Source organism: Thermoascus crustaceus (assembly GCF_041956765.1).
Source record: "Thermoascus crustaceus strain CBS 181.67 unplaced genomic scaffold VTN00scaffold_1, whole genome shotgun sequence".
Classification (NCBI taxonomy): domain Eukaryota; kingdom Fungi; phylum Ascomycota; class Eurotiomycetes; order Eurotiales; family Thermoascaceae; genus Thermoascus; species Thermoascus crustaceus.
In genome coordinates this window covers 960,345-985,165 of record NW_027192527.1, presented here as the reverse complement: position 1 = coordinate 985,165, position 24,821 = coordinate 960,345, and the positions used below count along the sequence as shown (strand labels likewise).

Genomic DNA, 24,821 nt, shown 5'->3' with positions numbered 1-24,821 from the left:
GACTAGTCACGTGGCCATACTGGATCGTCTACGATCCATCCTCACGATCCAGGTCTGCGACCCACCTCCATGATCCATGGTCATGATCCACCGGATAGGTATTTCCGGATAGAACTCATCATGTATATAAAACGCTCCTTAACCATGGGGATTATGACCCCGTGGTCAACTCAAATAGCAATCCTGATAGTAACATTGCTAGTAACGGCCTACTCATCTATCTCTTTCCCTTGCTTTCTGTCTTCAAGATAAACCCAACGAGCCTCCCCTAAGAGGTCTTAGGCCCGCCGTTACACTCAAGACTCCTACACCACCTGGCAGCCGATCAGGCAATACTCAGGCCCCCTGAGTACCAGAAACACCTCATAATCTTGCTGAATTGGAGCTTCAGGCAACTGCAATCAAGACCTTCCTAAAGCAACATACACAGAGTCCTCCAAGCCCAACAGATGCAGCTTTAAATCAGCTTATCAAGGGATGTCAAATTGCTATGAATAGCGCAGTCATCCTTGCAAAGGAAAACCAGGATCTACGTGCCGCAAATGAGAGACAGAAGCAAAAGCGCCGGCGATCTAATAAGCAGATAGCTCATGAAGGAAGCCTTTTGGTCCAGGAAGCAAGAGATCTTATGGAAGCTAGAAATCAGGCTCCTGAAGCTCCTACTGCACCTACCCCGGAGATAGCTGCTCAAGCCTCTCCACCACGTACGCGAGCACCACCAAGGTGCAGTGGGTGCAATATTATAGGGCATAAGATAAATCAATGCCCTAGCCGCAATTTCTTCTAATTTCTTTTGTATATAAAGCAGTTTTGGTTGAATAAAATAGGTTCAAATTTCATATATTTGACGCGGTCGCGTTGGGCGCACGGCTCGGTGGGGAACACGGCTCGGTGGTGGATTACGTTAACTCCGCCTTGATTTTTAAGCAGCTGAGACAAGTCCCCATGGTGGGATATGCGCAGCACGCAACGCACGCTTATTACTGTATAGTGAAGTTTGATGTGATCAGTTCCCTCCGTTAACATTTCCATCAGCTCGCCTAGAAACAGGCCGGTTCGACAAAACATGCATGTAGAGGTCGCAAGGCAGAAAACAGCAATATTCTTGAGGATGTTCAGAGTGAAAACTATGTCTTGAAAGTAACGGCTATCACCTGAACGTCGTCGGAACTACATACAAGGCATATAATACAAATATATAACTGAATTGATGGAGGATATATTGATATCAAGTCACCAGAAGTCCCAGCCATTGAGTTCGGGATCCGGAATTGACTCGTTGTGCCTGTGGTAGGATACTAACAGCTCATCGAGAATGAGAGAATAACAAGGAAAGGCAAACACATTCAATATGACTAGATGACATTGGATTAGACAGACTAGTATATAGGTGAATTGCGAATACAAATTCCCAACTTCAATCTCTTGAACGTTGTCGTGTTTTCATACAATGTTGCTATCGTTATATAGCTCTAAAACGACTGAATGGCAAAATTATATAAAAATTCAGAACATAGAAGGCAAACTGAAATATTTGTGGCAATCTGCATGTGTTTCCAACACGGGCTATGGGCAAGTGTCGCCAGCATCTATCACCGGCCGGGTTCGCGAAATCAAATACCTATAACCAAGTTAGGATAAAATTCAAAGTATGGACGTCTGTAGATGCTTGAACGTGAAGAAAGCAACATACCGCTATCCTCCTGGTCAATCAGCTCGCCACCCTTCAGCCATTGATCCCAGCCTGCACAAGTCCTCTCTACAGCAGCGACCCTCTGGGGACCAAGGTCATCCAGGATCTCCTTGCGGCGCTCCAATATCTGCAGAGCCAGTCCACTACTGGCATGCCAGGCAATATGGCAGTGCAGCAGCCAGACGCCTGGATTGTCGCTTCTGAAGGCGATGGCCAGCCAGCCCCCGGAGGGGAGAAGAGCAACGTCGCGCCGAGGGGGGTTATGGTAGTTGAAGGTTAGAGGGTCCCTTAGTTCATCGTATTTGTTTGGTCCGGTACCCAAGATGGCAAAGTCGTGCCCGTGCAGATGAATCGGGTGAGCGGCGGTTACCACGTTTACGTCAGGTAAATCTATAGTCTTATTGTTCCCGATTATAACAATGTATACTGTTGCAGAAATAGAGGTTAGATGGAGGGATTTCGCGGCTTTTGATAGCAAGAGGAACCACATACTCCATTCGTTGACATAGTCATATTCATACACGTCGTAGTCCGGATTGAATGTTCTGTTGCCAAGGGAGAGTAGGGTCGGGTCCGAGAAGTTTAACCTAGAACATAATATGTTCAGAAAGCAGAAAAATACATAGAAAGCCAAGGACACCTTACCAGAGGGGTTTTGCTCCAATTGTCCATCTCTGTGCCTTCCGCGAATACTCTTGCCCAACTTCAAATGTAGACTTGTCCACATCATTCGCTGGATATGATCCAACCTCCCATCTGACGATGGGCTTGAGACTTTCGGCTGGCTCATCCACGCATTTTGATGGAACGCCTGGATTCTTAGTAGAAGTAGGATCTTGATTAGGCGCCCCCTGGTATCGGAGAATTCCTGTCTCATATATTTGAGTTGTAGTTTGGTTGCAGTTATCGGTCGTCGGTTCGGTACGAATCCAATGATTGCCTGTCGTCTGGTTTGTTTCCAGAATGACAGAGTACCGTTGACCTATTCACTATGAGCAGGACAGAGACGCATATATGAGTACTTTTTACATACCGATACCAATAGAAAGCGAATTAGTCACGTACGGTTCGATAGGCACGAAATCCGTCGATATGACTTTAAGTTGATGTCCGTCAATAGAGAAAATGTAATGCAAATCCGTACTGCTCCAATTAGACTCTGTCGCACGTACAATTATCATGATAGTCCACCTTACCTTGCGTTGATGAGGTGCAACAAAATCTTTTTCCCTGGTTGGACAACCTTGGTAAATATGGAACCTGTTACGGAACCTGAGTTGTTAAAACGACCTACGGCAGTAAGTATGTGACTTTAAATCCGGAAATGAATTCTGCCATAGATTTACCTTGTCCTCCGACTAGTATGCTGTCCGATTTAGGTAGGCCACCCGTTGTATTTGGGTATAATTCGTGTACAAAATATTGGAATGCGTTGTGATGGTACCAATCTTGCAGAAAGATAGGTTCCCACTCAATATCCCAGTCAGCGCTAGTAGGGCCATGAATCAAAAGTGGACCTGGTGTTTCATGAGCCTATCGTCAGGTAAGAGTTTGGAGTTTTGCTTTTTACCTGCCACTCCGTTGGGATATTGGAGCGAGTAATGACTATAAAGTGTAAGTTCACGACCTGGTATAGCGAAGAAGAATCCTGACCTATGGTACCAGCTATGACCTAATAACCACATCAGCAAAGACATACCATTTGCAAACGAGGATCATTCCTACCGTATTGAGTAGCCTTGAATCTGTAAGTGTACGTGTTATTCTCGGCTATTGGGCATTGGGTAACACCTAGACAGGTCGGGTCAGTAAAGGAGAAAACAGACGGATGATGGATCCAGACCATTCACCCCATCGGCATCATTTGTATGCAACTGACGGATACCTATACATCTTGATTAGCCCAGTACCAAAGATGTAATTGCAATGTCTGCCAATACATCGCTGGACATTATCAATTACGTGAGCTGAGGGTACATACCATGCCAGTGAATAGTAGTCCCATTATCTGGTAGTTTGTCCGTAACATGTACGACTGCAGATGTCAGTTTATAGGCCATGTATTCATACTTTTATAGAGAAGCTTACCAATGTCGTCTCCCCAGCAGGCCTCTTCATATCCACGTCAGCCGATACAGAGTTAAGAGTTGAAGTAGATCTCACCAATCAATGGTCCTGGGAGGCTACAGTAATCGTTAATGAAAAGAATGTCTGAAAAGGGTCAATTCTTCACTTACGTTTTGTTGATGACCTGTGCCAGTTTTGGAATGCCATCAGGGCTGATGGTTTTGTAATCGACTTCAAGCCAGTACTATGAGACATCAGCACACATCCTGGCATGTAAGCACATAGTGAATACCTTTCTCGTAATTCCTGGCGGCCAGACATCCTCATAATCTGTCTGTATATCAAACTGACTGAAGATGGGCTGCCTTTTATTGGTATCACGAAGCCAACAATCACGAGAGTTGGGACCATTGCATAGTTCCCAGCCCGTAAGCTTAGGGTATTGACAGACGAATTGTTCTTTAGGTTCTTGGTGATGAACATCCACTGTAATTTCTTGTGGATCAAAGACGACGCCAGTCGATGGAACATCCAACGGCAATGGCTGTTGGAGGAAACCGCTGCCTTTCCATGTAAATGGAAGGAACTCGACAACCACAGTCACGAAAAAGTTAAAGAACCCCATGGTTAAAGTTTCTCGAACAGTTTGCACGTCGAGAAAAGGATTCTAAGAATAAAGAGAGCCTGGAAGAGAAAATATGAGAAGATATGAGAAAATATCGTGAGTATTATACCGACCAAGTATAACAACGCTAAACTTTCATGTAAGCCTCAGCTGAAGAGCTCCTCCCATGTTCAATGCCATCGCGTTGAAACATTTCAGCCCTCGCCGATGAAGCCTCGGCCTATCATATTGGACAGACATGGGTTCTATAAGCCAAGGCGTCCCAAGGAGGCCAGAAGCCTTCCGGTATCTCGGGCAATCCATGTAATTTTGCCCGATGGCCGTGTACAACATCTCTGGACTGACGTATAAGACTGATAGCCTTATGACTCTATCAGGAAACGTAGGAGCACCATCTTGCAAAATTGGCGTTCAGCCTCATCCATACTAGACAACTGCTAGAGACCGCATAGCTGAAAACGAAAATAAGTTATAGCGTATTATCATCCTGATAGGAAAGTCGCAAGCTGCTGACGTATGTGAGGTACAGGGGAAAACAAGTACCTACTACCTAACTAGGTAGGTATCCAAGGTAGGAGGAAACATAATCTGCCTGAAACCAGAAATCCTTGCAGCAATAACACGATCTCTTGGAAAGCTTAAAAAAAGCTTAGGGCTGATAGTTTAGATGCAATACGAACGTGATAGAACATTAAGAGGAAAGTCAAAGGTTATTGGAGGAAATATCGGCGATTAAAAAAGGTGTAGGTTGTGCCGGGCCGGGCAGACTCAGTTGAGGCTCCAACGTAAGCACCAAGATTCAGCCCTACGGCCGCAGAACGCAACATAAAAAAAACATCCCCAAGTATAAATGAAGACATAGAAAAAGAAAATTCAACACACTGACTCTTTTTTTGCTTTCACATTACCTAGCAAATTACACACCTATATTTATATTAAACGTGTATATAGATGTTGGCGTAAAAAGTTCCGAGTAGTTCTTAGCTGCGTATCATAACACAAACTCAACACTAGTTATGTAGGGCTTATTCTCTTCGATCGGCTTCCGATTTATCCGCAGGACTTTTGCTAGCGTTTTTATCGAGTGCGAAACTTGCGCCACCTTCAGGCTTTCCGCGATACGAGGCGGAGAATCCGAGATGGATATACGTCGTCTGACACAGCACAGCACCGCTGCCTTACCTAGTGGCGCTCAGCTCACGAATGATTCGGTATCTTTCCCTACGCTCTCTCAAGGAATGCTGAAAATGGGGTGTATTTTCTTCCGAAACAGAATGGAGTGCTCCACGCTTATCATGTTGCATGTGGGGGTTTAAGGCGTCCCTTTTCAACAGCAAGGCTGAATTTCCATATTCCTGACCGTAACTTGCGATTGTCGCATTTCACCCAAGCTAACCGTGAAATCGGAAGCGCTTTTCCGCAGGAAGATCTGGTAAGATGTCCTGTGTTGATTCGTACCAGCCTTTCCAACATCCCTCGATAATGCGTTTCCAGCTTCCGTCCTGGATAAAATCCAGATTTGGGAATTCCTTTCGGCTGTAGAGCTCTTGCACCTCTTCATCTGACTTATCGCCGTAGGGTTTTTCCCCACCTTTCATTATCTCGTAGAGAGTAGACCCAAGGGCAAATATGTCAGTCTTCATGCTGCTATGCGAGACTTCATCGCGAGGAAGGTAATGTGTGGCATTCTCTATGATAAGAGCCCCGGAGCCATCCAGCGAAGCACCGGCGAAATCGCTCAGCCGTAGATGCATGCCGTCATCCAGAAGAAACTGGCGAGCTGCGAGGTCAGAGTGCACCACGCCATTTTGGTGGATGTAATTGACGGCCTTGACGGCTTGTCGAGCGGCTCGGTTGACAAAGTCATGGGGGACTTGTTGATGTTTCTCCAGATACGTTTGCAAGTCACCATTGTGCTCATATTTCAGGTCGATATAATCATCTCTAAGCGTTATATATCGGGCTATGCGTTTGTCTTTGCCTAGACGCCGATAGACCCGCGCCTCGGTCTGAATAGCACGGGTGCTGGTTGGGTAGGAGCGGTCAGAGGGTACTTTTCGAACGACGTCATTGCTCAGCCGGTGTAAGTTCGCAAGGTGGCCACTGGCGATGAGGTTCTGCTCCGACGGCTCCTCTAGGTGACGGCCAAGAAGGTGCTGGCTGCTATCAGTAGCCGATATTTAAGTGGAGGAATGAATTACCCACGGTCAACATTTGCGCTAATCGGTCAGATAATAGCGTGTGGTTCAGTCCCTAAGGAGTGTTAGATGAAGTGCTCCATAAGCGCACATTCTGGACTCTTCACAAAGCAGGCGTTAGCATCTGAGTCTCACGGGACTTAATGTGGCTTCCTTAAAATCAACCCTGCTGGTAGCCACTAATGAAAGAAAGCACATATAATTCGCAGATAGTAGAGAAGCTACAACGAAATAGAGAACACACTGGGCTTCGATGCGTGCCGTCACTATTAAGGTTTACCGAACCCGTTGCGTCGGGAGTCGGTCGTGTTACCCTCTGGACTTTATGTATGCACTACGTTGTGGGCGGGGAAGCGCACCCCTGCCCTGCACTCTGACAAAGGCTTTGCTTACAGCAGGTACATACCTGGGAGCATTGGAATTTACGGGAGATTCTAGTGGAGTGGCTCGGAATATACTCCTGAAATCGCTGTCCTGATTGGACTAGGGGTGTGTTGCTTAGAAGTTTGGAGGGAAGCCCATACCTCCCATCATCTGTACCTGTTAGACTATACTCCAAGCAGACTAGCAAAATAAAGAGACGTACGTCCTCTGTCCCCTGTTCTTCATAGTGAGAGGTATCTGTCCATGGTCGCTTTGGTGTGTTTGAGGGTCTAGCAATGGGGGTTTCATCCAAGTATTCAGGTTGATTCACAAATTCGGGCAGAACTTCCACAAGGCCGATGGTATAAAGGCAGTCGGTTCCCCGCCGTTAAATACCTATACCAGATTGGGATTCTGCTGCTGTATCTTAGATTCCGAAACGACAGTGTTGATCCAAATTAGGGGTTTGTTCTTGAAGTCTGGTTAGTCCTCCTGGTGTTCACCACTATGCCACTGATGCTAGAGATGATGGTTCAGCAACTCGTGTAGTATTTGAAATCACTGGGGTATCAACGTATGGGACAAGATTCACATGTCCAACAGAAGAAGTTTACTTGGAAGTTCCTATGAGAGTCATTGCTTTTTCTCAGGGATTCAGACCTTCATCGTAAATAACTAATTATATGTTTAATGTCATGTTACTTGTACTGGGTATGATCCAAGGATTACTTAGCGTCTTGCAGAATGACTAAAGAAACCTATCAACTTATGGTCTGGAATCAGAATAATGAGATCTCTGTGTCATCTACTTATACTACTCATGATGATGTAATAGGTCAATCCCTGCTATATAACTGCGGCTCGGCCCTTCTAGATTAGAAGGTCAGCAGGACTATATATACCTACCCTTTTCTGCCTTTCTTATATGCGCCTCACCATTTTCTTGCTTCTTACATCCCACGTAGCCTTTCAACTTACAGTTCCATCCACTGCCTAGTTTCTTTCTTCGTTCAGTCAAATGAAACCAAGCATGGTGTTGGCGCGCTTCACGGGCCAGCCGGGTTAGGTGCACTATTAATAAATCAACCAGAGGGACAATAAGCAACGCACGGAGTGGCCAAGCGGTAAGGAGTAGCACTTGTAGATACAATGGAGATCTCGGCTGTGGGGTATCAGGCATCTTTAGGCTGTACTGCAGCCTTTTCTTATTCCATGTATGCCAGGTGTCTGGGCAGAAGTACCCATGTACTACTACTGTATTAGCTTGTAGGCAAGCTAGCAATGTGCGTGACGTAAGGTATATCTGTGCGGATCAAAAGAAAGTTGATGAACATCCATCCGTACATGTTGCTTATTACGATCCTTAGATAACTTTTGATTGGTATCAAAAGCTAAAGTACGATAGTTTGATCAAATTACATTATACAATTCTTATATTAACGGATATGCATATACGACACACCTCAAGGAACCCCCTCGCACATCCACCCTAGAAAATAAGATCCCAAACAACCAGCCAGGTACACAGGCCCACGGTTCCCCAGAAGACCGCCTGCGCGGTGCTCCGCCGTTCCGTGGCGCGCTTGAGTTCCTTGTTGCCCCGACCGACGTTCGTCTGCGTCGTTGCCGCATCGGTGACGAGCTGGCTGATGTATTCTTCCTGCGTGGCCAGGTGGGTGACGAGGGTCTGTTGCAGGGAGGAGATTTCGAGGAGGGATTTTTCGGCGTTTCTGGCGGAGATGTTAGATTTTTTTAACCTCAAAAACACCAAATAGAGATGGGAAAGAAAGTGTGAGACATACTGGACCTTACTCAGCGTATCCTCGTAGTGCTTCAACATCGAGTCATTCTCCTCCGCAAACAACTGCAACTGCTCCGGCGACAGCTGCGACTCGATATCAGCCATCTCGCCCTCATCCATCGCAGCATCATGTCCGCGTAGCGACGGCGGCATTGTCGCCGCGTCAAACCTCTCCGCAGCTGCAGCACCTCCCTCCTGCGGCCCCGCACTCGGGACCCTCTCCAACCAACCAGCCTTATACAGCACACTTTTCTCCTTCTCCCGCACCCTCTCGATCCGCTTCTCCACCATACCACGCTGCACCTCTGCCGCGTCCTCGAGCCCGCGCCTCAGGAACCAGAGGACGCTCTCGCGCACGGTCCGGATCGTGCGCGCGGACTCCTCATCGCGCTCCTGCTCGGGAGTCCTGGCAGAGTCAGCACCATCCGCGGATAGGGCCCCAGAACCACCAGCCCATCGCCACAGGATGTTGTTCGTGTGACCGTACTTCTTGCGCAGGAGGGTCAACTCGGTCTCCTGCCGGAGGGATTCCGCGGAGGAGAGGTTCGCGATCGAGGAGGAAAGGTCGCGGAGGAGTATCGCGGTCGAGGAGTCGATCGAATCGCGCTCTTCGTCGGTGAGGTGCTTGTGTTGCGGCTGGCCTGCGCGTAGGGAGGAGAGTGACGACGAGGAAGGCGTGCGGCGCTGGCGCTGGTAGGCCGAGGGAGCAGGCGTCGTAGATAGGTACGAGTGACGGATGGACTGCAGGTAGCGGAGGAGGGAGTTTATGTGGGAATTCTAAGTCATTATGTTAGAACAGCAAGAGCAATTGGATCTGCGTATACAAGCAAAGGGTGCCCGACTATTCTGTATGCTTCCTTGAGGAACTCATCCACCGTCTCCGTCGAGGGCCGGCGAGATCCAGGCTCGGGGATTAGTGGTGAGGAGCGAGCCTCCGTAAGGAGTTGATTGACAACGGGGGTAAGGTTTGTCATCGTTCTGGCATTTTCTTGTTTCTTTTATACAAGCTGCAGCAAAGGGAGCTAAGAAACTTTTGTAGCTTTTGGACCACCGGACAGCTGTCAATAAGCTGTCCGAGCTTCAACGTCAGTTGTCGGGACCGCAGATCTCTGCGCGGTTGGTTCGTACGGGCCGATGGAGCAGCTCGTGACTGGACTAGCCCTAGAAGCTGATATCAGATCGGGCAGCATGATCATAGGTCAAGACCACCGAACATAACCAATCTCTACGTCCTAGAGGCTCAGAGGCCATTATTTGATCATTAGAAAATTTTTGTATTGTTAACTCATATCTCTAAGTGCTAACCAAGTCGGTACTGGTCTAATCTGAAAGCAAAGTATTCGACATAGCCCAATCCACCTGTCGTATTCAGCCCAAGCATATCGCTTATCAAATGCCAAACGCTCGTAAAAATGGATATAACAATATACGGGAATAATTGAGTTGGGTAACTTCAAAATAATCCTTCTCCCCAAACACCTGAGGCTTAACCATGCTGACAAGGATGCATTGACATATTCGAGAGAACAAGCAAGACAACTGTAGATCGATTCATCACTTTTCTTCGACCCATATCTAGGAACTAGGTGTCAGTTTTCACAATTTTCATTGAACATTTGGGGACGTGTACATACCTCCATCTTGGCCATATCACTGCCCTCCTTCCTTGCGGCATCTTTTGCGGAACTTAGAAGCAAGTCCAAGTCATCCTGGTCGCCCATTGTAATCATGTCTCCTTCATCCCGCATTCGTATCTTCAATCGGGACCTGAACCCAAATTTATCGCGTATTCTGCCTTCAAATTCAGCGAAGTCAATGGTTGGGCCAATCATGATATAGCGGATATCATCAGCGGCATGGACTTTGACCCGAAAATTGCGGATGTCAGGTTTGCGTGAACCACCGCGGGCCCGTACACGATCTCCTCCGCGCGCACGGGTCCGCGGCGCGCCCATAATCTCAAACTCGCCGTCCTCGATGATATCATCTTCATAGACGTCGCTAGCGTACTCATCCTCTTCATCGATGTATTGCTGCTGACGCGGCGCGCCGCGCCTATTAGAATTGCCTGTAGAGCGGGGACTGATATATAGGTCGTACACATCGTCAGAATAAACTTCCTCGTTCATTGTCATAAAACCAGACTCGCTTAATCCCCTCCTTGACGCGGGATCTCGGTAATATGGTTGCCTACCAGCATCACGGCCTTGCCCTCGTGCTGTTGCGTATTGTCTCGAGGCTGGAACCCGAGACTCGGATGCAGTCCGCGTCCTTCCAATGCGCAGCTTTTCCATCGACGGCATATCCCCTCCTGTCCGGCCATTTGTTGCTCCTGGCCTTTCAAGATCTAGCCGTGGAGGAGGACCAGCACGTACCGACGCTGCGCGCCCCGTCAAACCGGAGCCGCCAGCCGACGAGCCGTTGCTGCTCGTAGGAGCACCTTTATCTGAATCGGGTGGCGGTGTGGGTGGAAACGTATTTCGGGCGATCGGCGGTTCTGATTGCTGTCTGGCTCGGCTGGTCAGATTCTTCTGTACCAGATTTGTCGCTGCATAAGATATATTCTCAGCAGGCCGATCGTCCAACGCCCTTTCAGCAACAGTAGCCGCTCTCTTCAACTCTGAGCCTTGGAAGCCCGTGAAAGTGTTATTCCGATCGGAGGCTGCGATGAGTCTCGCTTTTCCGAGATAATCCTTTGTCTTCAGATTCTTGACTTTCGCCTCATTCGGCCTGTAGACAACGCCGACTGGAATGGAAAACACAGTATACCCCTAGTTAACTGATGTTAGCATATGCCTAGATGGTTGGTTTGGTATGCATACCTCTGCCCTTTCTCTGATTGCCTCATCAATGACGTCGTGGTCCGGCGTTACCTTCTCCTTAGCCGCGTATTCTAGATCTTGCATCCCAGGGCCCATCTGCTGGAGGTAGATGTAACATAGTCCACGGTTGAAGAGAACTTCGCAGGAGAAAAGACGAAATTTTAGTCCAAGCTGTTCATAGTCGATCGACGTATTACCCCTGAGGTAGAGGAGAGTGTCGTTAAAATTGGCCAATGCCTCCTCAAAGTCGCCGAGAAGGAAGTTGGAGACGCCCTGCTGAAAGTAGGCGACGGCAAGATAATTGTCCAGGCTCACTGCGCGTTGATAGCACTCGACCTGTACATAAGGTTATTAGCGTTGGACACGCTGAGTGTATATGGACACCTATTGATTCACATACTGCTTTCTCATGCTCTCCCAATGTCGCATGAATGACACCACAATTAAACAGAATTTTAGACGTATCGGCAATATTGGCAAAAACCTTGAGCGCCTCGTCATACTCATTGTTGTCGTAATGCGTAAGAGCCTGAACCCAGGTCTCGATTTCCTGACGCAAAATGCAAGTCAGCCTGCTACATATGGAGCTTCTGCATGTATAGCTAGGAACATACCTGTTTCAGCGACATTGTTGCGCGCGCTGCTGGGATACAGCACGTCTATCTCACCGAGGTTGGTTGGGTGCTGACAGGGGGTGCGAAAGCGACCGTCGGCCTGGGATAGCTCCCCGCAGCGCAACCTTCTAAGGAACCAACCACCAACCCGATGCCGCCTCGGTGGTCCGTATCGTCCACGACACTCGAGTCGTGGAAACTGTCGCACTGACGGGGAATGTAAGATTTATGTTCCGATTATCGCAGAAGCCAAGCGTCTAAAAGCCCAGAGACCGGCGGAATATTGGCGTGTGATGAGCAGTGATTGCTGCACGGCTAGAGTGGGACTCGAATGATGCGGGGCCCTACGCAGAGCTATAGCAGGTCATGAGTCTCGAGAGAGCTGCGATATGGCGTGAGATAGGGCCGAACACAACGGAGCGACCGAGTTAGTGCAGTGATTAGGCCGATGGCGTAGCTATTATGGCAAATAGAGGCGATATAGGTACAAAATATTGAGTGCAACAGAGCAAAAAGAAGGATATGTTACTTGGGTGATCCCAAGCCGGTACTGTCGATGAGTGAACGAGAGGAATCGAGTGGCGCGAGAGCGAAAGTCCGGCCCGTTTCGTCTGCTCTACTTGCAGAATTGGTGAGATCCAAAGGAGTGGAAGGTCGAGGGCCAGCCTGCGAGGGATTGCAGAAGCAGAGAATGGCAGCGAGCGACAAACCGCAAGTGGAAGAGCAGGAAGCGCCCAAGATAACATGCCCGTGGTACGAGAGGGTACAAAAATAACCGGGACGCAGCCAAGGGACAGACTTATGCGCCGAGCGAGGGACACAAAGCCTGCTCTGGCTCCTGAATGGACATGGCAGCCAGCGTTCCAGGCTCAGGCCCGTGACATCCTTGTCCGCGAGAGCTGCGACTCGGCGTGGAGGCATCGAATTGTCTCCTGGGCGCTCGTATGCTCGTGCGACAATCGACATAGCGCGAGCGACGGTGGTTGGCTTGAAGAACGGCGGTTGCGGGCTCATGGAGCCTTAAGGCAAGGCCCGTCCCGGGGCTGGAGGACGGCGGGTCAACCCCAGTGGTTCTCTCCAGGCTCCCCAGCCCCTCAAGCCCGCTATGTATTCTCAACATCTCTCCAGATACAACCACATCCTCTCCCCAAGACTCATGGTACACGAATCATGCTCCTCTTCAATGCTGTTCACCGTTCACGCCACATCGGATCAGCGGCGTTTCCTCGGGATTTGCCAGGGACAAGGAGACTCAAGGCCAGCCACAGCGCTTTTTGACACGCCCGCGGTTTGAGGCGGGCTCGGCCACACTGCACCACATGGTTCTATATCTGACGGTTCACCACGCGATGACAGCTTTCCTCTTGCTTCTTGTGCATCATCTATGTTACAGGTATTGTATTTACAATTCAGGGCCTAGAAACTCAACCGGGGAAGACCCCACTGGACTCTGGAGCGTTTGTGTACAGGCCGTGGCTGCTTCACAATAAACCTCCCAAGTATGGAGTAATCGGGTCAGTGTCATGTAATATAAGTCCTGATACTGGTATGTCTCATACATCCATGGCTGTTTAAACATCCCATTCTCACCGGGATAAGCATATTATAGACAGGGTTCCCGGAGGTTATTCTGAACCTATTCGGGATCCTTGAGTGGCCAGAACAGTCTCGCAGTGAAAGCGGCTGTGGAGACTTTCCGATTCTATTGGATTAAAACCTATCTCGGATCTCGTGGTATTGTCGCGTCTTGGCAATAGCATTGACATTATGTCTGCCGTCACCTTGTCCTCCCACTCTGTACGTGTGTCGGTATAAAACAGCAGCTAGCAATTCTTGACAAACAATCCCTTCCACATGGTACCCTCCCCATGCGTTGTACTTCGCTAAAACGACTCTGTGAGCCTGCAGAAGTGGTGGAAGGGTGACAGCCAGCTCGCGCAGACCGGTACATCCTCCCGTCGACTCAGTCAACCATCATCCGCTCTTTAGTATACCCGGCCATGGATAGATTCTCATACCATGCCCTTGCCAACTTGCTCCTTCCGCTCCTCCCACACATTCTTCCCCGAGCAAGAGCATACCATCTTGTCGTTGTCCCACACTCCCGCACTACGAGCGATGACTCCGACAATCGTGTCAGGATCATCCTTCCTGAAGGGACCATCTTTGTTCTTCGAGACGACCATGCTCCGTCCAATCATCTCCCAAACAGCAACTGGCCGGTCCAGGAACACGTTTCCCTTGCCCTTCTCATCAACGTCCACAGTTCCGAACACACCCCTGGGCTCCTTGGGCTCCTGAGAGCCGAGGACTTTGCTCTTCAGGGCCTCCCAGATTCCTCCCGTAGAAGCTGCTCCTTGTGAGATGTCTCCCGTCTCGCGAACGGTTGCCCAATACCTTCCGGGGGAAAGTCCATTGATCGTGAGGTCGACGAGGGTCATGTTTGATCCAACCTGAACCATACGCGCGAGGCCGCGGATCTTGTTTGACACGGCATTTGAGTGCGTCTCTAATATGCACACAGAAGCGCCTGTTCAGGTTCGAACGGACTCTTAGCAAGGAGAACGCCAGCTAACAAGGGGGTCTGTTTCCGATGACAAGACGTACTGTTTGAAGTACCGCTGCCGCGGAGGATTGCATCTCGACCTGTGGCTTGAATAGCTGACACGATAGCGCTGGGAGCCGCGGTGCCTTCAATCAGCACAAGCTGGTCTTTGAGGTTCGCATCCACCTTCTGGATCCCTTGCTTGGGTGTCAGTTTGTCGTGACTGGTTCAGCCAGCTTCACGGTTTTGAATTACCTTGAAGCTTGTAGAGAGAGCTCGATATGTCCTTTACGCAGTCCTCGCAGGTCATTGGGACCGCGAAGGTCGTCTGTGGTAGTATTAGAAATCGGAGTGCTCGTCGCGCACCAGCGCCCTGTAAAGCTTACCTGGAATGGCTCTATCATGGTGTCTGCTGGTGTAGATGATCACAAGGGGTCAAAGGTGTAGCAGAATTCTTGCAGATTCTATGGAAATTTTCCGAGAAAAGAAAGAGGCACGTAGATTTATTCTAATTCCATAGAATCGCCCCTCATGTTCCGCTCGCGATGGCCGGCGATAAAGTGGGGTGGCTTTGAAATCGGGGTTTGGCTTCGGCGCTTCCAGGCGCGCTGCTTCTTCCCCAGCCGGCCATAGCGTCATCAAAATAATAGATCCGTTCCGGAACATCTGATCGCGACCCGCGCCCGAACACTCTCATCCAGATACTGCGTCCGACTGCTCCTCCCGGACCTCGACACGACGCTCAAGGATGTCGGCCCCGGCGAAATCGCGATGGGAGGACGATGACCCCGAAACAGAGGCTGCCATTGCGCAGCGCAAACGCGAAAAGGAGGAGAAGAAACGTGCCAAGGCAGAGAAGCAGCGCAAGCTGCAAGAAGCCCAAGCACAACAAGAATTAGCGGCCAATGGAACGCTCCAGCAGCGAGGCGAACCGATCAATGGAGATACAGAGCGACCGGCGAAGCGTCGTAGAGTCTCTGAAGAGCCAGAAACACCTGCAGAACTCGAGCAGAAGCGGTCCGTTTTGCTGCGTTTCCCTGCGGCTGAATGGGGCCCATGCAGGCACGTCGATAACTTTGAGAGATTGAACCACATCGAGGAGGGCTCCTATGGATGGGTCTCGAGAGCGAAGGATATCACGACGGGTGAAATCGTCGCCCTCAAGAAGCTCAAGATGGAAAACTCCCCCGACGGCTTTCCGGTGACTGGCTTGCGGGAGATCCAGACTTTACTCGAAGCCAGACATCCGAACATTGTCAATCTACGGGAGATCGTGATGGGAAACAGCATGGACGAGTAAGCCTCTCTATTCCCTTTAATAGTACATTCCGTTATCCCCCTGAAAAGTTTCAGATGCAGAGGATCATTAACCATCCGGCACGGGGCATTGCACCTCACCCGCCGCATAATAACAGTGTCTTCCTTGTCATGGACTTCCTCGAGCACGACCTGAAGACCCTTCTGGACGATATGCGCGAACCGTTTTTACCATCGGAGATCAAGACGCTGCTGTTACAGGTGATCTCAGCAACCGAATTCCTGCACTCGCACTGGATCATGCACCGCGACTTGAAGACATCAAATTTGTTGATGAACAATCGCGGCGAGATTAAGCTTGCTGACTTTGGAATGGCAAGATACTATGGAGACCCGCCCCCAAAGCTGACCCAGCTGGTTGTGACGCTCTGGTACCGAGCTCCAGAACTGCTCCTGGGCGCTGAGAAGTATGGACCCGAGATCGACATGTGGAGTATCGGTTGTATATTTGGCGAACTCCTCACCACGGAGCCACTACTGCAAGGAAAGAACGAAGTCGACCAAGTGTCGAAGGTACGTCCTCTTTTCCTACAGACAGCACTTTCATACCTCCACCCCCCCCCCCCCCCCCCCGACTCCAATGTGCTGACATGCTGTCAGATCTTCGCCCTCGCTGGGCCTCCAACGCAGCAAACCTGGCCCAACTTCCGCTCCCTTCCCAATGCCAAATCCCTCCGCCTTCCGCCTAGCACGTCCACCTCCGGCTCAAGCACAAACCCGCCCTTACTTCCCCGCTCCAAATTCCCCTACCTCACCAACGCAGGCCTAAGCCTCCTCTCGTCCCTCTTAGCACTGAATCCCGCCTCTCGCCCTACCGCACAAGAGTGTCTCAACCACCCCTACTTCCGCGAAGATCCCCGGCCAAAGGCCAAGGAAATGTTCCCGACATTCCCGTCCAAGGCAGGGATGGAGCGGCGGCGTCGGCGGGAGACGCCCGAGGCGCCGAAGCGCGGGGAGGAAGCGCCGCGGCTGGACTTTGCGGGTGTGTTTGGCGGTGCGCCGGGAGGGGATAGTGGTGAGGCTGGGGCAGGGTTTACGCTAAGGTTGGGTTGATTGGTGACATGACCATGTCTTCTTGGCAATATGCTAGAAGTGAAAAAGATAAAGAAACGGCGGAAGATGAGTGGATATGGGTTTTGTCTATGCGATATATCCTGCAGGATCATCCTTGCTCCGTGGAGTTGACGGTTGGGAGACGTATAAATTATATTAGTATTTGCTGAATATCGGTAACCTGTGAATTACGCAATTCGGTTTTCTTCTTATACAGCAAGATAGGTATATCTGCTGCGCGATGTTTACTTGACTGCGATTTGTTAGCATATTGTCAATGTCTTGGTCATATACATACGAAAATCCAAGCATATTGGAAGACTCGACCCAAGAGATCACGATAGGGATAGAGATGGAGACAGACGCTGATAAATTATACAAACTGAACTCATCAAGGACCGACCAACAAGGACGTTCCCCTAGCTGGATAGGTGGATGGAGGAGACTATCCGGACGAGCTTCAGACATACCTTGGGTAACCAAGCCTAAACCATCTGGACCGTTCCTCCATAGATAATCAATCCATCAAGCAGGTTGGTTCAGGTTCAGAACAAGCAGCGTCCCACCAATATCTTAGCACAAAAACAAGAAAGCTGAACGAACAGAGAAATAAATCAAGAGAACTAACTAAGCATGTCAAAGGATCATTATTCAGAAAAATAATGGTAGAGAGAGAAATACATAACACGCATCACAACCAAGTCATGACGCTTGATGACTGCATCTATCTGGGTAGCTGGGTTGAACACATGGACAGTGCCTGTTTCTGTCCTATCCAGATTGTCCGCGTCGAAGGCAGGGCACGACAAATGGAGATTTACAAGGGTTGTGGAAGGCTCGTCATATTCAAGGTAGTGAATAGCATATGATCCCTTCTGTGCATACGGGCACGCCCCCCGTAGTCAGCACCGGACTGCTGGACCTTGACTTCCATTGACAGTAAACTGCATAGCGATTCTGTGTAAGAGATTCCGGATCCGCCTGTTAAGCTTTCTCCAGATTCTACTAATATGTACTTAGGTGAGTATATAGTTATCCAAGCTGGGAGAGAGAAAGTTTCACCCGTCTTTACCATTTCAGGGCGACCTGCTTGTATTGCCATCCATAGAAGGCAAGTTGGTTAATTTGTGAAAGACGTTCTCCTATCATCATGCTATTCATACAAAATAAAATGTCGTCGCTAGAATGAATCGTGGTTACACGCGCAAGGGACGGTTCATAAGTCAGTGAGCATGACCAAAAGAGTATCCATAGACCTTCAATCATCACTCCATGAACGAAAACGCCTCCTCAGCATCTGATAAGTAGCTATGTACTCTTCGCTAGAGTCGCTGGAGTTCCTTTCGATCACACCCCGGTTGTCCCTGCGTTGCATCTCCCTCGGAAGAGGCCCTCCCGGCCCAACTGCTTCGGGCACAAACTGATTTCTATTTCCTGGATCACGGTCGAGGCCCGGACCGCTGTGGATACTACCGTCGCTGACGATTCTTTTCTCCGTCTTCACTGGGTTGTCACCCCTAGAAGGGGGATAATCGCCCGATTTTCCGTCAACAAGGAAGAACTCATCTTTGTCAGACATTGGATCTGTCTCAGTTGGGGATGTAGGATCGCTTGACTGAGAAGCATTCGCTCCCACAGTGGGCCCGCTTGGATTGGTGCTTCCAGATCCGTCAGAGCTAGAATTGGATCCTTCTTGACGGTCTCGAGGCGCACTGGATGCTTGCTTATCCGCCTGGCGGCCAAGAGCGGCGTGATCTGATGAATCGTCGGCAATACTGTCCGTAGTAGCGGATGGGGGAGCTGATACACCAGATGTCCCATGCTGGTAATCTCAAAGTTAGAAAAAAACTACCACCATATTTAAACCGTTATGTTAGCTCACGAATCCCTTACCGCGGTAAACCTTTCCATAGCCCCAACATATTGCCGCAATTCCTCGCTGAGCTCGTTCCCAATGGCGTCCATTGACTCTGACGATCTCCGCCGCGGACTTTGATCTGTCGAAGGTGCTCCTCTCAAACTCTCCGTACGTTCCAAGCAGACTGGTGATGCTGACTCGGACCCTTGCTCAAAATGGGCTACACCTGAACTGCTGTCCGAACTTGACAACTCAAGTTGTGGAAAGGGTTCTAGCACCATGTCGTCGCTGATCTGGAAACCGTCGCTCTGCTGCGTGTCTCTGGACGTGGACCCGGTCGTTGCAGAAGAGTCGGAGTCGACCTGTGGAACCGGTTTTTTGACATATCCGTCGTGCCACTTGATCGTTTGCCTTCTTTCTAGAACATCTGATGTGCTGGTGTCGACATATAATTCCTGACTGGAACTAGTATCATCTTCTCTCTTGCGGGATGAATTAGTAGTAGATCTGGATGGGCCGAGGTCCGCTTTGGACAGAGCACTCGGGCCAATTAGTGCCAACGAAGAAGAGAGCTTGACCTCGCAGGATTCATCGCTCCCCCAGCTCGACGAAGAGAATGGTCGTTCGCAATTACAACAGGTACGGTAAATTTGGACACCGAAGTCAGGGTCCTCTTCGGTGCTTGCCTCAGACACTGTAGCCGGAAATACACATCCACCGGGAACGACACTGAAGCCTTCAGGAAGCGGATACAGTGGGCTAATCTCCGGAAAGCTTTCTCTCGATGCCTTACTCCGAAAAGTCGAATGGGTTCGCATTCCGGCAGTTAATGCTAGTAAGCCTGACCTCGCTTTACGCAGCGACCTCCCGGGCAGATCCTGCACCCAACGCGCGGGTTTCTGAGGACTCGGCGTCTTGGAAACATTGTAGCCGCTCCTAAGCCATGAGGAAGAAGCTGCCGCAGGGTTATGTCGAGGGTCCTGCGGATTGAACACTGGATAATGAATTCTTTCCTCGCAGGTGGGCGGCGAGGTTGCAGGACTTGAGACACTGAGATGAAGCTATCAACACCGCAAGTAGAGCCTCAGATGGAGGAATTTACCTTTTGCTCCTCCTGGTGGACGAACGAAAAAGCATAGACAAGTTTTGCCGACGCCGGCTCTCAACAGGCGTGCTGGGGCTGACTGAAGACTTATCATCCAGGGGATCGCCAGCACATCTTGCGGGTATAGTAGTCATTAGGGCTAGAAAATGTGAATATAGCAGCAAAAGCACGACCAAACAACAAGATATGCAGATAACGCGTGGCAGGGTAGACTGAAGGAGTTCGTGATCCCAAGCATGTTACAATGGACAGATAGAGTTGAACTCCCTCACACGTTGAACGGCAAGAGACTGAGGTTGGACAACAGACAGCCGGCAGACAACCGGCCCGGTTGCTGAGCTCCAAAGGGGAGTTGCCATGAAAGCCGACATGGCTGTGAGTTTTGAGGCAGGAATGAACCGACGATGGGAGGCCGCCGCCAGCACAGCTGAAAGGGCAGGAGATCAAGGGGACAGCAGAAGCCATGGAAAGTGGTTCACCAAACACCGTTTTCTTTTTTTTTTTTGTCACTGCACACCCTCAAAACAATGTTATACAAAAGCTTGGACGTTGCCGAGAGAGGTGAGGGCCCAGATGTGCCCGCAGCTCCTTAGTCCCAAACGGGCCGCTCAGCTCGGCGATCTTGGAGAGACGGAACAGGAGCTCTCTCCCCGCAAGCTCTTCGCCTCCAACGCCTCCCTCTCTCCCCTCCTTTAGTCGACCACTGCGCTTGGAGAGAAATCTTGCGGTCCTTCCGACTCCGTTCGTCCCGTGTCCAGTCTCGCGCGCGAGATTTGCTGAGCAATGGCGGCCGGAAACCAAGCGAGTCTGTTCGACGATATCATCCAAGCTGGTAAAAGCTACCCAGCGCCCCTCCATCTTCAGACGCGTGTTTCCTAACTTTTCCTTGTGACATTTAGATCGCCAGAAGAGGAAGAACGAGGCTCTCGCAAATGAGATTTTAGGTAAGAACAGACGAGTCAGCGCTCCTGGCTCGGGCTTTGGCAGCAAGAAACAGACTCCGACACCCGGGAGCCTTGCGAGCAGGATCGGCGTGGTCAAGGTAACGCGCAACCCTTTCCCCCCCATATCCTATAGCTCTGCGGACTTAGGTTCTGATTCCTGTTTCTCTCGACTTTTAGCGATCTGCGTCAGCCACCTTCAAACCGAAACAGAACAATCTCGCATCCGCGCGCTCCCTTGGATCCTCGCGCCCAGCCTCCGTAAACAAACGCCGCCCGAACGAAGAGCGTCTGGCCGCTGCACTTCAGCCACAGAACGGACAGGCGACCGTCCGCGATAATGATGTTGGATTCACGATCAAGGGTGCCGGTTCGGGGCCATTTGTCGTCTTAGGGAGCAATTTTGCGCCCGGTACCACCGCCGCAGACATTCAATCCGCCTTTGAACCCGTCGGAGGGGAGATGGTGAGCTGTAGAATTACGTCGCAATACCCGACTGTCACTGCGGAGATGGCCTTTACGGAGAAATGGGGCGCAGAGAACGTGGTCGCAAACTTCAACAACCGAAAGGTGGGCATTGCTCATTTCCACGCTGTCGAAAGTCGAGACTGACAGGTAGTAGGCCGATGGCAGAATCCTTTCGCTACGCTTGAAACCTACTGGCGCGGCATCAATTGTCCAGGACTCGAGCGCATTTAATCCTCCAACCGGCCCTCGTGCTTTGCAGAATTCACAGACCTCCTTCAATGGCCTAAGAGAACAAGCGGATCGCGAGCGCCGGCAGAATCGCAGAGCCGATCCTCTAGTCCAAGACGGAAGTTACGGCTTTGGTGACGGAGGCAACGCGCGCTATAACAATAGAAGGGCTAATGGCCACTACAATGGTCGTGGTGGTAACCGGGCCTCTGGGAACGCTAAAGAAGAAAAGGGACTTTACAGTGATGAGATGATGATCGACGCACCGGCCCAAGACTCGCGAAACAAGGGCAGAGGTTTCCGGTAGGCGTCAACGTTTCTACCTGGTAACCGCATCACGGGTCTTTTCCAGGAAACGTGGTAAGACAAGCCTTGGCCAGTACCGGGCGAGTTTAAAAGTCACCAACGGTAAGACAAGAATAGAAGAAGCTGGGATCTGGGGCTTGGCACAAAAGGTCGGAAGTCAGATGGGCGCATATGGCTGTATTTCTCACTTCGATGTCTCTTCGCCGGCTGAGTTATGACGACGTGTACGAGTATCTGCGCAGTCTCTTTTGTGGATGATAAGATTGATATCACGTGAACGGATGCGGAGCTCGGTCTGCGGAGTAATCTGGGGTCTCTCTCCCTCATGCCCAGCCGAAGGGCTTGATTTGTTTTTCTCGTCATTCTGCACTGTACCATTATTTAACCTCTCGAATCTCGATTTCTTGTTTCGCTGTAGTTTGTACTTAGATTGGATCCTTTTCTCTTCCTCATCAAGATTCCAATCCTCGAGATCTAAAGAACCGCCGCAACTTCTAGCTTTGCCCTGTATTCTGGAGTCAGAGAGACAGCTGCGGAGAGAGCACTGGCGGAGAAAGATGAACTATGGAGCAAAACGCGCCGTGACGCACCTGCTCAGAAGACACCGGCGACGTCAATTCCCGCGGTTCGGTCTCCAGCGATGCTCGTCGACGTTTGACAAGAGAGAATGGTCCACCCCGCTGGCGAAGACGCTCGCGGAGGCGATCAAGGTATGTTTTATCTTACGGCGCGCCCGCGCAGACCCGAAAAAAAAGACCCCCCCCCCCAGAAAATATATCCCTATCCTGCTATAAAGATAAAATTACTTACTACCATTGATGTATTCTAGACCACCGGACCGATCTCAATCGCGGCCTTCATGCGCCAATGCCTCACTTCCCCGCAGGGCGGATACTACACGACGCGCAACTCCGGCGGGACAGAGGTCTTTGGGAAGAAGGGCGACTTCATCACCTCACCTGAGATCACGCAGGTCTTTGGGGAGCTGGTTGGCGTGTGGACGGTCGCGGAGTGGATGGCGCAGGGGAGACGAAGGAGCGGGGTGGAGTTGATTGAGATGGGGCCGGGGAGGGGGACGTTGATGGATGATTTGTTACGGGTAAGCTTCTCTTTGTCATGTGTATATATGGCCAATGATGATGAAAATAATAATAATAATTGGTATTCTTTTTATAGACTATTCGAAATTTCAAGAGTTTCGCATCGAGCATCGAGGCTATTTACCTCGTGGAAGCTAGTCCTGCGCTTAGGGACATACAGAAGCGGCTCCTCTGCGGGGATGCCGCGCCCATGGAGGAGACAGAGATCGGACACAAGAGCGTAAACAGGCACATCGGGGTGCCGGTGATATGGGTTGAGGATATTCGGTTGTTGCCTCATAGTAAGTTGCCCGTATGCACGTTTCTCTCGGAAACAGAATTCCATTCAAGCTGACACATCGTGTCATGTGTAGATGAGGATAAAACCCCATTCATATTCGCTCATGAGTTCTTCGATGCTCTCCCGATACATGCTTTCCAATCCGTCGCTCCCTCGCTGGAAAGCCAGCAGCCGCGAGAGATCATGACTCCAAATGGACCTACCACTTTGCACCAACCGCGGAAGCACTCAAACACGCCGCAATGGCGCGAGCTCATGGTGTCATTGAACCCGGAAGCAGCGGTGGAGAACAAGAAAGACGCACCTGAATTCAAACTGACACTCGCAAAAGCGTCGACGCCATCGTCTCTCGTGATACCGGAGATATCGGAGCGTTATAAAGCGCTCAAGTCCCTGCCGGGCTCGACCATCGAGATCAGCCCCGAAAGCCGCATCTACGCGGCCGAATTTGCGCGCCGCATCGGCGGCGGCCCTTCCCAAGTCACCACGGGCACAGCTGCCGCACCAGGCTCACGAGCCGCCCCAAAGGTACCCGTAAGGCGCACACCGTCCGGCGCGGCTCTGATCCTCGACTATGGCTCCGCATCGACGATTCCGGTCAATTCGCTGCGCGGGATCCGGCAGCACGCCAAAGTCCCACCGCTCTCGTTCCCGGGGCAGGTTGACGTAAGTGCTGACGTCGACTTCACCGCCCTGGCGGAGGCCGCGATCGAAGCGAGCGAAGGCGTGGAAGTCCACGGCCCCGTCGAGCAGGGTGATTTCCTGCTCTCGATGGGAATCGCGGAGCGGACGGAGCAGCTCCTGAAAAGTGTGAAAGACGAAGAGAGAAGAAAGAACATGGAAAGCGGGTGGAAGAGACTCGTGGAGAAGGGAGGTGGTGGGATGGGGAAGATATACAAGGCCCTCGCCATCATTCCAGAAAACGGAGGGAGAAGGAGGCCAGTGGGGTTTGGGGGGAGTATTGTGCCGTGAAAATGATCTGGTTCCAGTTTCGTCAAGAAAACTGAAACGTCCAGGATTCGTTGCTAAAGGGGGAAAAAGAAAAAATCCAGGTGATAATGTACATGTACGTATACAATGCAACATGGATATATTTCTAATTTCGGCCGTCACTCATAACGGGTATCTCAAGTAAACCATATTGAAACGAAAGAAAAGAAAAAAAAGAATCTGCCAGATCCTGTTCATGCCTGTCCAAGCGACGCAAACTCGGAAACTGGCAGCCGATGATAAGCCAGAGACGCGCACTGGTTTCCAGGAGCAAAGAAAGAAAAAGCATCCTCGAGACGCCTAGGTTGTCCTAATTGACCAGAACTCGTCCGAACTCCTTCGGATATCAAAACATTCAAACGAAAGCAATGTGGTCGAGAGAGTGCTCGACCGGGTATGCTAAACTGTCCATGGCGACGAACGAAGGTTGCGGGGAGGCGACCGACC

At 50.4% G+C, this 24,821-nt stretch overlaps 10 protein-coding genes across 10 annotated transcripts; 3 read left to right on the top strand and 7 right to left on the bottom strand.

Annotated features, from left to right (window-relative positions):
* Positions 1-1,613: 1,613 nt before the first annotated feature.
* VTN00DRAFT_345 (uncharacterized protein) lies at positions 1,614-4,385 on the bottom strand (the record flags this gene model as incomplete). The annotated part of the gene is made up of 16 exons (XM_069429768.1): positions 1,614-1,621; positions 1,694-2,119; positions 2,186-2,280; positions 2,339-2,675; positions 2,727-2,836; positions 2,890-2,983; positions 3,040-3,210; positions 3,264-3,298; positions 3,347-3,365; positions 3,419-3,484; positions 3,537-3,578; positions 3,675-3,728; positions 3,782-3,805; positions 3,857-3,876; positions 3,931-4,004; positions 4,053-4,385. 16 exons carry the CDS (start codon positions 4,383-4,385, stop codon positions 1,614-1,616), a joined length of 1,908 nt encoding a protein of 635 aa, XP_069291053.1.
* Positions 4,386-5,776: 1,391 nt separating this feature from the next.
* Positions 5,777-6,599, bottom strand: VTN00DRAFT_344 (uncharacterized protein; the record flags this gene model as incomplete). The annotated part of the gene is made up of 2 exons (XM_069429757.1): positions 5,777-6,541; positions 6,591-6,599. 2 exons carry the CDS (start codon positions 6,597-6,599, stop codon positions 5,777-5,779), a joined length of 774 nt encoding a protein of 257 aa, XP_069291052.1.
* A 1,836-nt stretch (positions 6,600-8,435) lies between these two features.
* Positions 8,436-9,721, bottom strand: VTN00DRAFT_343 (uncharacterized protein; the record flags this gene model as incomplete). Its single annotated transcript, XM_069429746.1, has 3 exons — positions 8,436-8,676; positions 8,749-9,524; positions 9,590-9,721. The coding sequence occupies 3 exons, from the start codon at positions 9,719-9,721 to the stop codon at positions 8,436-8,438; spliced, it is 1,149 nt and encodes a 382-aa protein (XP_069291051.1).
* A 580-nt stretch (positions 9,722-10,301) lies between these two features.
* Positions 10,302-12,198, bottom strand: VTN00DRAFT_342 (uncharacterized protein; the record flags this gene model as incomplete). Its single annotated transcript, XM_069429735.1, has 5 exons — positions 10,302-10,322; positions 10,382-11,518; positions 11,570-11,905; positions 11,970-12,119; positions 12,184-12,198. The coding sequence occupies 5 exons, from the start codon at positions 12,196-12,198 to the stop codon at positions 10,302-10,304; spliced, it is 1,659 nt and encodes a 552-aa protein (XP_069291050.1).
* A 510-nt stretch (positions 12,199-12,708) lies between these two features.
* Positions 12,709-13,197, bottom strand: VTN00DRAFT_341 (uncharacterized protein; the record flags this gene model as incomplete). Its single annotated transcript, XM_069429724.1, has 1 exon — positions 12,709-13,197. The coding sequence occupies one exon, from the start codon at positions 13,195-13,197 to the stop codon at positions 12,709-12,711; it is 489 nt and encodes a 162-aa protein (XP_069291049.1).
* A 998-nt stretch (positions 13,198-14,195) lies between these two features.
* On the bottom strand, positions 14,196-15,132 carry VTN00DRAFT_340 (uncharacterized protein; the record flags this gene model as incomplete). Its single annotated transcript, XM_069429713.1, has 4 exons — positions 14,196-14,713; positions 14,791-14,925; positions 14,984-15,056; positions 15,115-15,132. 4 exons carry the CDS (start codon positions 15,130-15,132, stop codon positions 14,196-14,198), a joined length of 744 nt encoding a protein of 247 aa, XP_069291048.1.
* A 344-nt stretch (positions 15,133-15,476) lies between these two features.
* VTN00DRAFT_339 (uncharacterized protein) lies at positions 15,477-17,098 on the top strand (the record flags this gene model as incomplete). Its single annotated transcript, XM_069429701.1, has 3 exons — positions 15,477-16,024; positions 16,144-16,558; positions 16,646-17,098. The coding sequence occupies 3 exons, from the start codon at positions 15,477-15,479 to the stop codon at positions 17,096-17,098; spliced, it is 1,416 nt and encodes a 471-aa protein (XP_069291047.1).
* Positions 17,099-18,356: 1,258 nt separating this feature from the next.
* On the bottom strand, positions 18,357-20,195 carry VTN00DRAFT_338 (uncharacterized protein; the record flags this gene model as incomplete). Its single annotated transcript, XM_069429690.1, has 3 exons — positions 18,357-18,920; positions 18,992-20,006; positions 20,059-20,195. The coding sequence occupies 3 exons, from the start codon at positions 20,193-20,195 to the stop codon at positions 18,357-18,359; spliced, it is 1,716 nt and encodes a 571-aa protein (XP_069291046.1).
* Positions 20,196-20,844: 649 nt separating this feature from the next.
* On the top strand, positions 20,845-22,005 carry VTN00DRAFT_337 (uncharacterized protein; the record flags this gene model as incomplete). Its single annotated transcript, XM_069429679.1, has 4 exons — positions 20,845-20,893; positions 20,961-21,103; positions 21,183-21,572; positions 21,625-22,005. The coding sequence occupies 4 exons, from the start codon at positions 20,845-20,847 to the stop codon at positions 22,003-22,005; spliced, it is 963 nt and encodes a 320-aa protein (XP_069291045.1).
* Positions 22,006-22,561: 556 nt separating this feature from the next.
* Positions 22,562-24,356, top strand: VTN00DRAFT_336 (uncharacterized protein; the record flags this gene model as incomplete). Its single annotated transcript, XM_069429668.1, has 4 exons — positions 22,562-22,714; positions 22,834-23,103; positions 23,181-23,385; positions 23,458-24,356. The coding sequence occupies 4 exons, from the start codon at positions 22,562-22,564 to the stop codon at positions 24,354-24,356; spliced, it is 1,527 nt and encodes a 508-aa protein (XP_069291044.1).
* Positions 24,357-24,821: the final 465 nt, after the last annotated feature.